General features: G+C 40.4%; 2 protein-coding genes and 1 pseudogene across 2 annotated transcripts; 1 reads left to right on the top strand and 2 right to left on the bottom strand.

The window, feature by feature from the left end:
* Nucleotides 1–4,199: 4,199 nt before the first annotated feature.
* Nucleotides 4,200–5,097, bottom strand: LOC147923995 (uncharacterized). Its single transcript, XM_087496586.1, has 4 exons — nt 4,963–5,097; nt 4,603–4,873; nt 4,417–4,528; nt 4,200–4,335 (listed from the first exon to the last, which is right to left on the bottom strand). Exons 1-4 carry the CDS (start codon nt 5,095–5,097, stop codon nt 4,200–4,202), a joined length of 654 nt encoding a protein of 217 aa, XP_087352712.1.
* Nucleotides 5,098–6,124: 1,027 nt separating this feature from the next.
* LOC147923994 (uncharacterized) lies at nt 6,125–7,063 on the top strand (annotated as a pseudogene).
* A 3,839-nt stretch (nt 7,064–10,902) lies between these two features.
* Nucleotides 10,903–13,812, bottom strand: LOC147923993 (uncharacterized). The gene is made up of 6 exons (XM_087496585.1): nt 13,435–13,812; nt 13,244–13,349; nt 12,854–13,131; nt 11,882–12,501; nt 11,690–11,789; nt 10,903–11,631 (listed from the first exon to the last, which is right to left on the bottom strand). The coding sequence occupies exons 1-6, from the start codon at nt 13,810–13,812 to the stop codon at nt 10,903–10,905; spliced, it is 2,211 nt and encodes a 736-aa protein (XP_087352711.1).
* Nucleotides 13,813–15,367: the final 1,555 nt, after the last annotated feature.

Raw genomic sequence — 15,367 nt, 5'->3', positions numbered from 1 at the left:
TAAGGTGTGGGCTTAGCGATATCCTCTTTCGTTTTGGTCGGGATCTCGTTATTAATTTATGATTCTCGGTTATTTGTTAGTCTTGTAAATATACAAACTATACATATGTACGTATACTACATTGGGAAGGTACGTACATTTAGGGTCTTATTAAACGGACACCATGGAAAGTTGAAAGGCCGCGCCGTTTCGAGATTTCGCTCTCCGTAAAGATTTTAATTGCTCTCAACCTTCGTCAATTCCTAACACAGTTTAAAGTAAGAGATATCCAAAATCTGAGATCACCATGAGCTTCAGAACCGATCATATTGCTGAATTGGACCGCAAGAGAAGGAATTGGTGTTGGTGTATCCACGCCAAGGTGTTGAACGCTTGGTCGATTCACGAATGCTTTATAAAACGAGTTCTCCTCCTTGTGGACGAAGAGGTTAGCTGAACAAGTCTTTCTTATTTCGCTAAATTCAACAGTTTTTGATGTATAACAATTTATCTGTTGATTTTAAACAACTTGTAAACGCTGTAAAAGGGTTTTTTGAACTTATTTAGTCAATATAGCAAAATTATAATGAAAATAATATTTTGAACTTTAATTTTATCATTAAAAAAAAAAATTGCTTATGATTATTATATATATAAGCTAGTTAGAAACCCAAAACAATAAACAAAACAAAATACCCCATTCTCTACGGAGTCTCGTTGGAAACCCTCTGATTCTCTTCTGCGTTTGGAGGTCGAAGAAGCGCATGTCTTGTTTGTGCGAGAATTCAACAGAATAAGGGGATTTCAACAAAATTCTAATCCAATGAAACGATGATTAGTCTCTTTTGTCTGTTTTTAGGGTTTCTTACAAGTGTAATAGTTAAAGCTTCAAAATCTAACTCATCTTTTAATTAATCTTGTTTCGTTTTGGATTTTGACAGCAAAAGAGATGGTGGGAACATGAATATTCTAGGTGTTGTGAATGAGGACAGGATCAGTGAGTTGCCTGAAGCTCTGATTCTGCAAATATTGTCTCTGCTTCCTACCAAACTTTCCATAGCCACGAGTGTTTTGTCTAAACAATGGAAGTCTCACTGGAAGATGCTGCCTAAACTCAAGTTTGATTGCTGCCGCGGACTTGGCGCAGCGTAAGAACTGGTTTGTAGCTCAATCAAGGGAATTAAGTTATTAAAAACTTTTACAACGTTTTTAAAAACATTGTAAAAGGGTTTAGAAGGTGTTTAAAAACCTTTTAAAAATCCTTTTAAAAACCATTTGAAAACCTTTTAAAAACCTTTTAAAAACCTTTTAAAACCTTTTAAAAACTTTTTAAAAATCTTGTAAAAGCGTTTACAAGTTGTTTAAAAAACCTTTTAAAACTCTTTAAAAAATCTTGTAAAAGCCTTTACAAGGTGTTTATAAGGCTTTTATAAGGTAGAAACCTTGTAAAACCTTTTAAAAACCTTGTAAATTTTTTTTGGCGGGAAAAATTTTGGCGGGAAATTTTTTTTTTTCGAAATTTTGGCTATTAACTCCCAAAAAATGGTGACTTCTAGCCGTAAGAAGACTGATCTGCCAGACGAGATCTTGATAAAAATAGCCAAGCATCTCGTAGTTGATGGGTTCTGGCGAGCAGGCCCATTATTAAAGGCTGCTCGGCGAGGAGTGGATACGGTGCTTGCCCGAGAAGTTCTGAAGGTTGCCAGCATCTACCAAATCTGTGAACATCCTTCTTCATTCCAAACGACAAGGAAGCCAAATGGTGAACTCCAGGAAGAAGGGATTCACAGGCGTATTTTCGAAAAATGCTTAGACGCAGGGAACAGAATAGCAATCTACAACGAGGGACTACGGATCGTTGCCGAGGAGCGAGACATTGAGCGCGGTATCGCACTACTAAAAAACAACGTTCCCGAAGATGCCGAGTCCACTCTCGCATGTGGAATTTTCTCTATGTTATATGGGGACGAGCAGATGGCGGTTCGTTTTCTTCACCAATTTGATGCACATCACTATCCACTCCAATCAGAGGGAGTACGGCTTATCGGGGAAGATCTGTTCCAACGGTTGAGTATGTTTAAGACGGCGCGTCAAAACACGTACAAAGATTCTTTTGTATATCCCTCCAGTTCGTTGATCCCTTTCCTGGACTGTGCCATGAGTAGTTATTATGACACACATTATTATGACATCATATGTGTAAATTGCGGAGTGTGGTGGGTGGCCAAATCTATATGTGAAATCCTCTAGGTGTATCGTCGGTTCCCTTCTGTGTTGCGTTTCACCTCGCCACGTATGTTTCATTAGATAATTAAATTACTATGTAATGAAGATGTTAATTAACGTGTATGCCAATATCTGTCGTTTTGGTCGTTTTGCTCCTTTTGTTCCGAAAATGTGTACTAGATGTCGTAGTGCTCCTTATATTCCGAAAAGGTCTAAAATGGCAATTCCCTAGCTTCAAACCATCCATATAGACGACGTGTACTTAGTTTCACCGGGCAAACACACAAAACTATCAACAGTGCCGGCCCAACCAATTTTGCCCATTAACAAACAGTAGGAAAAAAAAAAGTTCCTACTACAACTTTACAAGGGCTCGAACCCGTGACACTGAAGGACAGTCAAGGCCAATCCTACCACTGTACCACCGCACCTTTTTTGATATTGATTCCCCTAAAATCGGTAATATAATCTGTAGCATAAAGCCCTTGATTTACGGGCTTTATTAAAGGACCGGCACTGTATCAAGCTTACGACGCCGTTCGTATCTAGTGGAAAACGACACAGCTTGGAAAAGTTCATGTTGTTTTAGAATACAAAAAACGGCACAAAACAGAATGTTCTATAAAAGCTAACCGAATATAATCGATATCTTATAAAATTCAGGGAAATTAGGGTTCATTGAACTGATTTGGGGGAAACAGAGAGAGCCGCTGCCATAGATGTTGGATTAGATTTAGAGAGTTGGATATTCGGTTAATAGTTTAATGTTCCTCTTTTCTTTATTTTCCCTCCTTCAATTACGTTATCAGTTTCGTTCTTAATGTCTGATTTGGGGGAAACAGAGAGAGCCGCTGCCATAGATGTTGGATTTGTTACTATGGTGAAAGGCCAAACCTACAACCTTCTTTTACAAGGACAAACCCAGGGAGGCTCCACTACACTTGTAGAAATAGAGAGGTAAGTAACGTACAGTTTCCCCGAGGTTGATTAAAGATCAGATTTATTTGTATAACTTGAGGTTTTCGTTTTAACAAACATTATAAGCAAAAAAATGCAGGATGGGGACTATCACATTTTTAAATGGTGGGATGAAGCTATGATGAGGAACTGAAAACAGTGAAGGAAGATCTTCTAAAGTTAACTAGTTTGAATCAAATGCGTGAAGCGCTTCAGGGACAAAAAGAGGAGATTGCTAACATCTTAAATATGCACAAGGAAAATCAGATGGAGTTGGAAATGATGAAGGCGTTGATTGCGTACAAGAGTGATGGATTAACTATGGAATTAAAACTGACCAATGTGTTTGTTGCGACTTTGGTTATACTAGCAACAATGACCTATTTTTTAAAGTAGTTTGGTCGTTTTATTAGTAGTACTTTGGGTTGTGGTTTAATTGTTTAACATCAAGTTATAAACGTTTTATTTGGTTTCCTCCCATTTTTTTATCGTCTAAAATAAAGACTGTTTGAAACCTTGTCGTGTTATTATTATCGACCAAACCCTTGAAATTAAACATAAACATAAACATTTGTACACGTTTTTACACATACGTCTAACATTAAAGGTTGGCACTATTAGGTAGATGCTTACCAAATAAAAAATATATAATTAACCATGCGTAATACACACAAACATTTTACATCAAATTATTCCTATCCACGTAAGATAGATTGTTGGGATGTAGGTAATGAAGATAATATAAAGAGTCCAGCAACGTGGTTTAGAAGTTTGGAATGTAAGCAACATTGACAAATGGAAACATAGGCTACGAATCGTCGTCAGTCCGCTCGCGCTGGTCGAAGTATTCCAACCGGAGTTTGAAATCTCTAACCTCAGGGAAGGGTGGTTCAAATATCACTTTAGAGACACCCGGTTAACTAACCACTTCCATCCCTCCTGCGGTGTGGAAAAATAAGGAAAAAGGGTAACCAAAATTAGTTTTATGCAGTAATCTTATATTTAAAAGGTGATTGAATTGTTTTAAATAAGTTTGGCTAATCAGTACCTCCATCCTTAAACTTGGGCCTCCAGAATCGCAAGACTACAACTGGGTTGCCTCCGCATAGCCAAATATTGCGGACGAAATCATCGACCATCTCATCATAAGCCACACATTGCAAGTGATGACCCCTACACACAGAGACACCTTACGTTAATAGCCCGGTATATCTTTAAAGTGTGTGAAAGCTAATAATGGCGAAAACGACTCACTCATCATTCGTCAATGAAAACCGTATCAACCGGGTTCTCTCGGCAAAACGTGGAGCAGTTGGATGGTCCACCAATATTCTTCGTTCGACGTGAGTAACTTTCCCCATCGTGTCTATGGTGTCATGTCATTAGAATTATGGTACTGGATATGATATTAAAAACCGGAACAACACAATGCAACGTTACCTAAGCAGCAGTTCTGGGTCCAACGAGGCCATCGTTCGTAAATTTGGTCGAAGGGGACGTAATCGATGTAGTGATTGGTCGACAAGCAACGAATGTTGTCCACAACCGTGTCAGCAGTGAATTTGATCCGGTAGTTGAAAGCCACGACCTTCACAGCGGATGTGTCGTTAGTGACGACGAAATTAGAGAAGGTTTTCCACAAACCCTCCTCAATCCCCGCACAGAACTGGGGCAACAGGTCCTCGCTGATTGTTGCCTGCATCTTATCTCCCTACGGTGGGGGAAAAAAGTTCAACCATGATGTACATGTATCATTTAATATTAAGTGCATATAATATGATGATGAGACGAGTCACTTACGAAAACATCCGAAACAACCATTTCAAAGGTGACGATGTTCCCTTCTCTCTTTCTCCACTTGCGGATGATCTTAACAGAAACCTTCCAATCAGATCGCCACGTCTGGAGATCGGATAGCCTGTCGAAATGCACCATGACTTTGTTGCACTTATGTTTACTTTGTGATGTGATATTTTGGTTTTTGAGAGACGAATACATAGGTCACTGGGTGTGTATTTGTCTTCTTATATAAGCAGCGAACAAACACAAATGGATTATCAATATTATGGCTTTTCAAACGTCGTGACTGCATTCCATACAGATTCATCGCATTTAGATATTTAACATGTGTAACTGCCGGTTAAGCGAAGACGACACATTGCACGCACTACTTAATTATGACCCTATAGTCGACGTTATATATTGGCGGAAAATATATTGGTTCATTTAACAAACCAATTCAATGTAAAACTTTATAAATCATCAAGGAATAGTGAATGATGGTTTAACCAGACGAATAAAGGCTGATATATAGTGCAAATGAACCAATAACGTTGAAGAACTGTATAATTTGAATAAAAATATTTAAAGAAAAGCTCAGCCATTGCACTGTTTATAAATAAAAAATTATTTTAAAATAGTTTAGTAGTAGAGGCAAAATCTTCGTTCTTAGTAATAGACGGAAAACTGAGGCCTCAGCTGCGACAGCGCATTCGGATGTCCGATAGGGTTGTTTTACAAGTAGATTTTTTGAATTAAGGTGTTTAGATCTGGGATAAGTACTACAAAACGACACTCCATAGAAGTCGGCGACGGAACATTTAAGGAAGAAGAGATTACAGAGGTCGGGTGAAATCAGAGAAAGGCGACTTGTTTCGATCCCTCTTTCATCACCAGTGTTGAATCAGAAGGTAAGTGTTTCTCTTGGCTTCTTACTTTAAATTGGAAGAGAGATAGTACCCCCAAATTCTATATTAGGTTGGAAGAGTATATAGCAAATACATTTAAGAATCGCTTTGAGTAGCCCAGGATGTGAAATTGATGAATAGTAGTGTATCTGTGGCGGGCAGAGGATAAATAACCGTAATCGTCAACAGAATTAAACTTTGGTAGACATTGGTATTAGGGTTAATTGGTTTAGTGTACGTACATATTAATATGTACGTTACTTCAAGGTGATAGGATGGATCCCGAGGCTGTAGAGATCGTTCCTCAATTGAGCTTGGATCTACCGAGGAGGTTATTTGCTCTTGACCATTACCCTCTCAAAACCAAGATAAATGCGTATTCAAAACCGGAATATCTTTCTACAATATCGAGGGTGCTGAGTGGAACAAAAGAAATGGAAAACTTGTTAGAGTCTCCATTTGGGCAGCTTTTTCGTATCCCTGCTAACAAGATCTCGTTCTCCGGTAAACTAGTTCATGGATTTGTTTGCCGTCAATTGGTGACCAAAAAGCGGCATGAGATGTGGATTGTGTTTGGTGGCAATCCAATCAAGTTTGGATTACAGGAATTTGTAGAGTTGACAGGTCTCGAATGTGGAAATTATCCAAAAAAGAGTGATGTGGAAAGAGCTACAAAAACGGATAAAGGATGTATGACTGTTTGGGAAGTTCTATTCGGGGAAAACATAGAACCAACGATCTCCGAGTTGGTCAAAAGGTTGGAGACTGAGGAAATGGAAACGTGGCAGAAACTAGCTTTAGCGCTGATAATAATAGTTGATGGAGTTCTAACATGCGCCACGCAACCAGTAAAACCAGATCCGAAGACAGTGGAGATGACGAAGAATATTGATTTTTTTTTCAAATATCCATGGGGAAGGTTGTCATTTGAACGGACGCTGGAGACTATTACAGGATTTAAATGTCCAGCAGACGTAGACAGCTTAGTATAAACTTTCAAGCAACAATCAGTTGCTGTTCATGGATTTCCTCTAGCACTCCAGCTGCTGGCTTTCCAATCTGTCCCAGCAATTGCAAGATTAGTACCATCTGACGTTCAAGATCAGGCGTTTAATCAAAGATCGATCCACAATCTGGCTAAACTGCGGCCAATCAAGACAGCAGACATCTTCGCATGCGAGGCTGCTAAAGAGGTATGTACTTGGTTGATATAATACGTTAACGACCTGAATCTATCAGTTTCGTCAAATGTATATATATTTGTAATCATATTATAGGTAGTTATTAGACGGATGGTTGGTAGTGGGGAGCATTGTGATAGTGGAGAATTGGAGTGGCGTGACGAAGAGGAAGACCATCAAGTTGACAACATTGAAAATCTTATTAAAGCTGGCCACAAATGGGATGAGGCAATATGGATGGGAGGTGATGATAGGTGTCCAAAACAGACACGTCCCGAAGAGAAAGGTATTAAAAACATTTATACATTACAAAGGGCTTCACTATAAAGATAATTTTTTTTTAAATTAATGGTTAATTGGTGATATAGTTACAGTTGACTGTCGGAAGAGGAAAAGAACAGACACCGCAACAATTGACAATAAGAAAGAGAAGAGCACGAGAACTGATGGGCGACCGGGGGGTACGCCCATTGTTGATGAACGTTTCGACGATGACCAATTTGAAAGGTATGCGGCGGAACTAAGCCGGTTCTACAGGAAACAAGAAGCACTGATGAAGGAAAATCAGGCAAACATGGAGATTTTCGTACGTACAGAGATCCGCAAGGAGATAAGAGCTGCACTATTGGAGGTTAAAAGAAACGAACATGGGGAACCTTCTTACGCTTCGCATACAGTTTCAGAGAAGAAGTATTCAAAAAAAAGAAGAGGGAAAACTATAAAGTTTCGAAGAATGAGTTCAGTAATGGTTATGAAAAAAAGGGAGAGAAGGTCAGAAACAGGGGATGCGCTGACACTGCTAAGGTTGATATGACAAATAGCTTAAGGGTTGTAATTTTTTCACTACTTACATATATTAAATTATGTTGCTATCGTGGTGTGCACAGGGTGATCGGAATACTGATGGTTCGAAGGATGCCATAGATGGTCAACACTCTGTCAGTGGTGATTCTTTAGTTGGAGGCCAGGTAATGGACAACAAGATCCTCTTTAGAATGCGACTTAATCAACGTAATGGGGGTGTTTTTGCTTATGCACCTATCATATACACTTTATATATTTGACCGTAGGATACAACCCGTACTCATATTAATGAGTGGGTAACCGATAATAACGACTGTGGCATGAACGAACCATCCCCGGACAATGGAGTTAATGAGTGTCGCCAAGATTATGACGCGGGGGACATTGCTGTCGAGCTATCACCAACTAAAACCGTATCCGATGTAAGTATTTGACATGGAATGGAGATTACAACACTATATTCGTAATAAAGCATTGTCCACCTTTAATTGAACAGATTTTGCTGCAGCTGAATACTAAAATGGAACCTGATTTGCATTGTAACAAAATGGTAGGTCAGGAAGTAACCATAAAAGGGATAACCATCTGTGGGTCTCATATATATTCGGTTATTTGTTTACCTCCTCTAATCTACACGTGTGAAAAATTGAGCTTGTACCAAGTTCCTACTACGAACACGCGTCTTAAAAGTTTCATTATTTTGAATAGGAGGATGGGGAAGAACTGCATCAAGAAGGCGGGAAAGTAGAGTGGTTTAACAGTAACATAAGGGACATAAGACGTCAGGAAGGCGAGTCAGATGAGGGTTGTAAAAAAACCGAAATACCTGTAGAAAATGAAACTGCAGTTGACGGTCAACAAAAGGAAAGCGATGGCGAGGAGGGCTGTAACAAAACTGATGGACATGTACAAATAGAAACAACAGTTAACCTCCAATAGTGCAAAATTATTTTTTATTTCGAATATTTGCCATATTTATAGTGTCTACTTAGATGGTCCAGTGAACGTCACAACTAATCTATGTACGTGCATCTTATTAGGCTGGAGACCAAGCAATACCCAACGAACGCGATGTCGAAGAGGACTGTAAAGAGACTAGAGGTCAACCAGATCAAAGTCCCGGGGAGGAATGTATTCCCGGTGACTCAGACAATTTAGTGCCGCAGTCAGTTATTATTGTGGATGAAACAGGACGCGCAGAAGAAGTGATAATGGAGATACGTGCGAGTCAACCATCCGAAGCCATAGTGATAAAAGCAGGGTCGGTTTCATACGACCCTATGGAAGATGTTGCTGATGGGAAATTCGCCAAATTCACCGAGATGATAAAACAAGATAATGTGTAAGTGTAGTATATATTACTCCGATGACATATTGATATGCTCATTCATTGATATAGGATATTCATAATTACAAAATTTCGCCGGGTACACACCTTTTTCGGATTCCGCAAGGCAGATATCCTATTCTTCTCTACTCTTATATCGTCCCAAAAATGGGTCCATAGTCAGGTACATATTTTAAACTTTAACTACACGATTTTGGGGTGTTCATGGTTTCTTGTTGGATTTAAATCCGACCGGTTTGCGTTTAACTGCATCTGCAGCACATGGAGATGATTGCCCTAACGCTGTGGCACAAAAACGGAGAAGAAATGATAAAACAAAGGACCGTAATTTTGGACTCCGTTCTCTTTTACGAGTTGACAAGAAGGTTCCAAGCATTCAACAGGAGCACGGCGAAACGGAATTTCAGATGGGACAAAGTACTCATTGACATCGTCAATAGGGAAAGGATGCACCACGAACCAAGGTTGAAGTGGGTTACAGATGTTGACGTTATATATGCTCCAATGAACTGGAAATCTAAGCATTGGGTAGGAGTGGGCATAAATGTTATAAAGAGACATGTTTCCATTTACGATCCTTTGATGACCTCCTCAAGAGAAACTCTTGCAATGTCCCGGATCAAGCCGGTGTGTGAGATGATACCGTACCTACTTCAGAGGGTTATCGATGTCAATTACCCTCTCGATCCATTTACCGCTGAAAGGGTTAGCCAAGTAGGACAAAACTTGAGGACGGGAGATTGTGGACCTTTTACTATGAAGTTTTTAGAAATGTTGAGCATGGGCAAACCGATGACTGATTGCTTGAAGATCACCGACAACAATATTGACAATTTCCGAAAGAAGTTCGCGATGGACGTCTACGAAGCTGCTATTGGTCCGATAAATTAAGTAGCGAATAAACATTCTTCCTGGTTGTACTTATTACTTTCACGCAGGTGGTCCATATGATCCGTAACAGTCTGTTAGGATGATTATGGTTCGCTGAATTTGAATACAATTTAATCACATCACGCTCATCATATCATAGGATTGCCAGTAGGGACAAGTTAGTGTGCTCAAAATGGATAGAAACTAAGCACCAACCATGGACCTAAAAATCAAGTCTATAACGTTAGAAAATCGATTGTACGTACACTGATGAATATACGTACGTGTGTACACAGACCATAAATATACGTATGTGTGTAGACAGACCATAATAAGGCCGTTACTTAGTTGATGGTACGTACACATATGAATATACGTACGTGTGTACATAGACCATAATAAGGCCGTTACTTAGTTGATGGTACGATCACATATGAATATACGTACGTGTGTACACAGACCATAATAAGGCTGTTACTTAGTTGATGGTACGTACACATATGAATATACGTACGTGTGTACAGAGACCATAATAAGGCCGTTACTTAGCTGATGGTACCTACACATCTGATAAAGGCCTAACATATACTAATACTGGTTAGAAAGACGTCATAATGATACATATCTAGACCCTCCAATATACAAAAAACACTACACCTGAAGAGGGTTTACAATCAACCGATAGGAGCTATGTGAGTGACCAGACCTCGGAAAATCTAAGAACGACATCCTCAAATCCCACATGTTACCAAAAAAATGACCAAACACGCATCTTCTATTAGCAACACGCGTAAAACCAATCTTCAATTTTGCAAAATCATACTGCTCCGGTAATGTACATGGAACCTCTTCAACTTTTTGATCCCGAGTTGAACTCAGCTTCCGGATAATCTACTGTCTCCGACGTAGCATCTAGTTGGAGAAAGCAGTCTCGGTCTGGGACCTCATCAAACACGTCTGCAGCAAGTTTCATCCTAATAGAAGACATGGCCGCATCACATAGGCCTGTGTAATTTACTCCAAGAGCTATACACTCTAAGCACTTCAACGTGTACACACCACAGTCACCTTGTTGATAGTTCTGTGGGAGTGTTTTCACCCGGTAGTAACTAAATGCCGCCGCCCCGATATGCTGATCTTTGTACCTCCGGTTATATGCTTGTATCAAGTGTGGGATCATTTTTGCGAACGGTTTGCACTTCTTTTGTAGACTCTCGTCGGTTCTACCGCTGTTTATGCTATCGTAAACTCTTAGCCTCCGCTGGACTAAGTCAGCTTCGATGGCTACCCAATGGTTGTTATCGAGGTTGTATGGGAAGAGCAGGGTGTCTACATCGTCAACCCACACCTTGTTTGTCATTCCGTATTTTGGCAGCCTTTCCACGTACGTCTCAAAATAACCTTCTCCAAAAACCCATTGATTAGAGGCTTCCATTTTAGGGAATTCGAATGCCCACATACTAACAAACAAAGGATCGAGAAAAGCAATACGATCTGTTTTATATGGGGATGGCGTTTGCGTCCCCCTAATACGGAACATATGCATACATGTAACCATGTGCTGCAACACGTGTGACATCTATCAGGCATTAGTATACCATAGTTAACTGCATCAAATGTTATGCTACGAAGCTTACCGCATCCCATAACCAGCCGAATGTTGTAGTTGGCCACAATTGTTTAGGGGTCAGGAGGCGAAAATAAAATTCGGCATTTCCAGTGCAAGGTACTTTAGCCCTGAATACCAAAATTAACAAATCAGTTATAGATCGTAGTCCTCAAATCCGAATATAGACACTAATTATATACAACTCTAAATGAAGACTTACAAATCATCAGTTAGGAAGGACATCAGCTTTGCAATTTTCTCAGGACTTGCCTCACTAAAAGGATCGTACACTGCGGGAGATAGGACTACAATGTGGCTTTCACGTCGGGTCATTAATGCAGCTCGCATTGATTCGTCATTAGGGTTTAACCCTATGTTGGTGCCCACTGGATCTACTAATAGAAGATCAAACTCTCTTGATGGAGGAAACACCTTTTGTAACAAATATGCAAAATACCTGGCTTTCTCCTTATCTTTCACTGTATGAGACGATGCAGGACTGCTGGTCCCCTTGGTTAAATCCACAACAGATTCGCACTTTCGATCCGACGAGCCAGGGTTACCACCACTTACCGGATGGATAACATTAATAGGAACGGGTTGAGCACCTGCTCCATCAACTTTGTCATTATACTTTGCTCTTTTATCGCCTTCCTCTGTCTCCCAACTCTGTACTCTTTTGACACGCTGTACACTGTCTACCATCTGCTTTGGAATTCGCTCTACACTGTCCTCTGGTTCGATTTTAATACTCCCAGACCACATGACCTTATCCTTAATGGCTAACGGATTCCTAACACAACTAGCAACTTTATAACCATCCTTGTCCGAATGCTTTATCTGATATAGCCATGACTTGAAACAAAAGACATGTATTTGACGTTATATACAAGACATTTGAAATATAATATGACGCTGTTAAACTAGAGACAAAGTATACAAATTGCTAAATTGTGTGTACGAAAAAAATCATATATCAAAATAATTACAAAATTATACAACTTCACAAAACTGAAATTGATATTGTTTCCTCGAATAGATAAATACAAAGACTTCATACTGAACAATAGATATATAATAACAATTTTATCAATACGGTACGCAGATCATACCTCCTCTATTTTTGTTCGTCATTTCTTAATGTAAGAGGTCCTTGCGTATGCGCTCCTCCATCCGTTGTGTTGATAACAACATTCTTCAATAGTTGAACGTCACTCTCAAAGTTACCCATCCTACTCTCCATACCTTGAAGTTTGAACACAACTTCCGCTATTGCTCTAGAAAACGATATCTGAATATTATCCATTTTCGCCCCTAGTGTTTCAACCATAGTAAATAACCTTCTACTACCATCTTCACCCTGCACACCTGAATGCTTATCTCCAGACGCCTTCTCTGCTGAACATTTGTCCCCAACACTTTCTTTCTGCTCCTTCGCATTATTGGGGACATTGTGGATGCTGGTTGGGGCTGTTTCAAGGAAATCATCGTCACTTACCCCTGCAACATGTTGCCTCCTCTCCCTCTTCTTCGTATGTTCCCCCTTCCTTTTTTTTACACAATCCCATTCTCTTTCATCCACTTCGCCATTGATCACGTCCTTCTCCTACACCATACACACAATACTGTCCTGGCCAATCTGGATATATGAACTCCAAAGGTTTAGGTACTAAATGCTTCGTCTGAAGCTGCATTTCAGATACCATAACTTTTAATAATCTATCACAAAGAAAAAATGCAGACAAATAATGTATACGTAAATTGAAGGCATACCTCCCCATTATTAAGGAGTTTGCTCCCGGATATGAAGGCTTCGATATCCTTCCTTGGCCTCCCTCCTCTCCACCTTAACAGAGGCAAATCTACACCTTCTCTTACATTCCTGTAGCTAGCCCCCAGCACCTTCACGCTCTCAAATGCCCATATCAGCAATACATGGACACATCCATGGAGGGTATAAGCATTGTTAGGTAACCCAAGGACTTTGATGGAATCAACTAAACTCTTGAATCCAACCCTACCCCATTGAAAACTCTCAAATGCTTCTTCATTCAACGCCCTTTTAGCGTATTCCAGAGGAATCCGACTGTTCCTTGATAAACCAAGCACTCCAACATGAACAAGATACAACCGAGCTATCTGCGTCTTCATTTCATCAGACCACCCACAGCAGCTTCTCAAACCCTCAACTAGCTCCTCCCAGTTGGGTCCATTAAAAGCTTTCACCTTTAAAGCCGCTCATAAAGGTGTATGATCGACTTCAAACTCTGTTTCATCAATCTTCTCACAATTTAAACCACTAATTTCTTCATATTCATATAGAGAGAACCTCAACGGCTTTCCTCCAACCAAAAACCATACCTCCGAAGGAATGTTTATTGCCAATTGATTGGACAATAGATAATGGATGGTCTTCCCACAAATAGTGTGAGCACTGAGTTGTGAGCAAATAGTGTTTATGATGCGAGTATATTGGCTAGAGGGAGACCTCGAGGGTCAGTCGGAGGTGTGCGGGCTGTTGCGACAGTGGCACGGGAAACCTTGGCTGATGGTGTTTAGTCCGGTCTGGGGACGTGCGGGCCGTGTTGACGGTGGCACAGAGGTCCTTGGCAGTTGGACGGTATTGCGGGATTCGGGGACAAATCCATATTGGTGGGGGAGAATTGTAACATCCGCGAACCGGATTTTTGGGATTTTTAAAGGAGTGTCGATCGACACCCTAGTGGCATCGATCGACACCACTAATTTCTGGGTTCGGCCGGTTTGATTAATTGCCGAATTGGTTCGGTTTGGTTCAATTAAATCCCTAAATCGTGTTATAAGCGTCTAAGGACGAGTTTGAGGGTTTTGGGGAGTTCTTTTGGTCGCCGCTTAGTGAGAAAAAGAGAGAGACAGAGAGAAAACGTTCTTGAGATTTTCTGGGCTTGTTCTTGGAGATTTTGGAGAGATCTGAGGCAGTAGAAGTGTTAGCTGTTGCTGGAAACGAAGGGGGAGCTTCTGGGGGTGTTGTTTTCCACGTTCCTCAATTCAATCTTCCTGTTCTTGAGGTGAGTGCTTGACCATGGTTGATCTAAGCATGAGATCTCCCTTGTTTTTGTGTGATTCCTTGTTATTTGTGGTGTTTGCTTGCTTGGGTACATTGTATTTGTGATTTCTAGTGAATTCCGAGATGGTTAGACGTGTTTGGAGTCGATTCTGTGTTGATTGGAATCGGAGTTCGTCGCTGAGTTTCACGCAGATCGTGTCTGCAGAAGAGGCATCGATCGATACCACTTTTGTGGAGCATCGATCGGCACCGTCTCGAGTAGCATCAATCGGCACCATTCCGGCATCGGTCGACACCAGTTTCTGTAGCATCGGTCGACACCGATTGAGCATCGGTCGACACTAGTACCTGCCGAGTCTTATTTTCCTGGTTTGATATATTGATTGTGTTATTGCTGTTTGTTGACTTGGGAGTCTCATATGCTTGTGTGTATAACCCAGTAGATGGGAGGACGGCCTCACTAAGTATTTATGATAATACTTACGCATCTCAACTGTTGTTTGTGATGTGCAGGTAAAGGCAAAGTGTGATCGTGGAATCAAGGCGATGATGAAGGGATGTTCTAGAGGCTTGATTGATTGTGGTCTAGCTGATGTTAGGTTGCTAGATTAAGTCATTGGAACATTGTAGGATGTTAGCTTTTGGTTATTTCTTTGTTTG

The sequence above is a fragment of the Camelina sativa genome, chromosome 17 (assembly GCF_030686135.1).
Source record: "Camelina sativa cultivar CO46 ecotype springtype chromosome 17, ASM3068613v1".
Classification (NCBI taxonomy): Eukaryota; Viridiplantae; Streptophyta; class Magnoliopsida; order Brassicales; family Brassicaceae; genus Camelina; species Camelina sativa.
This window is presented reverse-complemented; position numbering and strand designations above follow the sequence as displayed.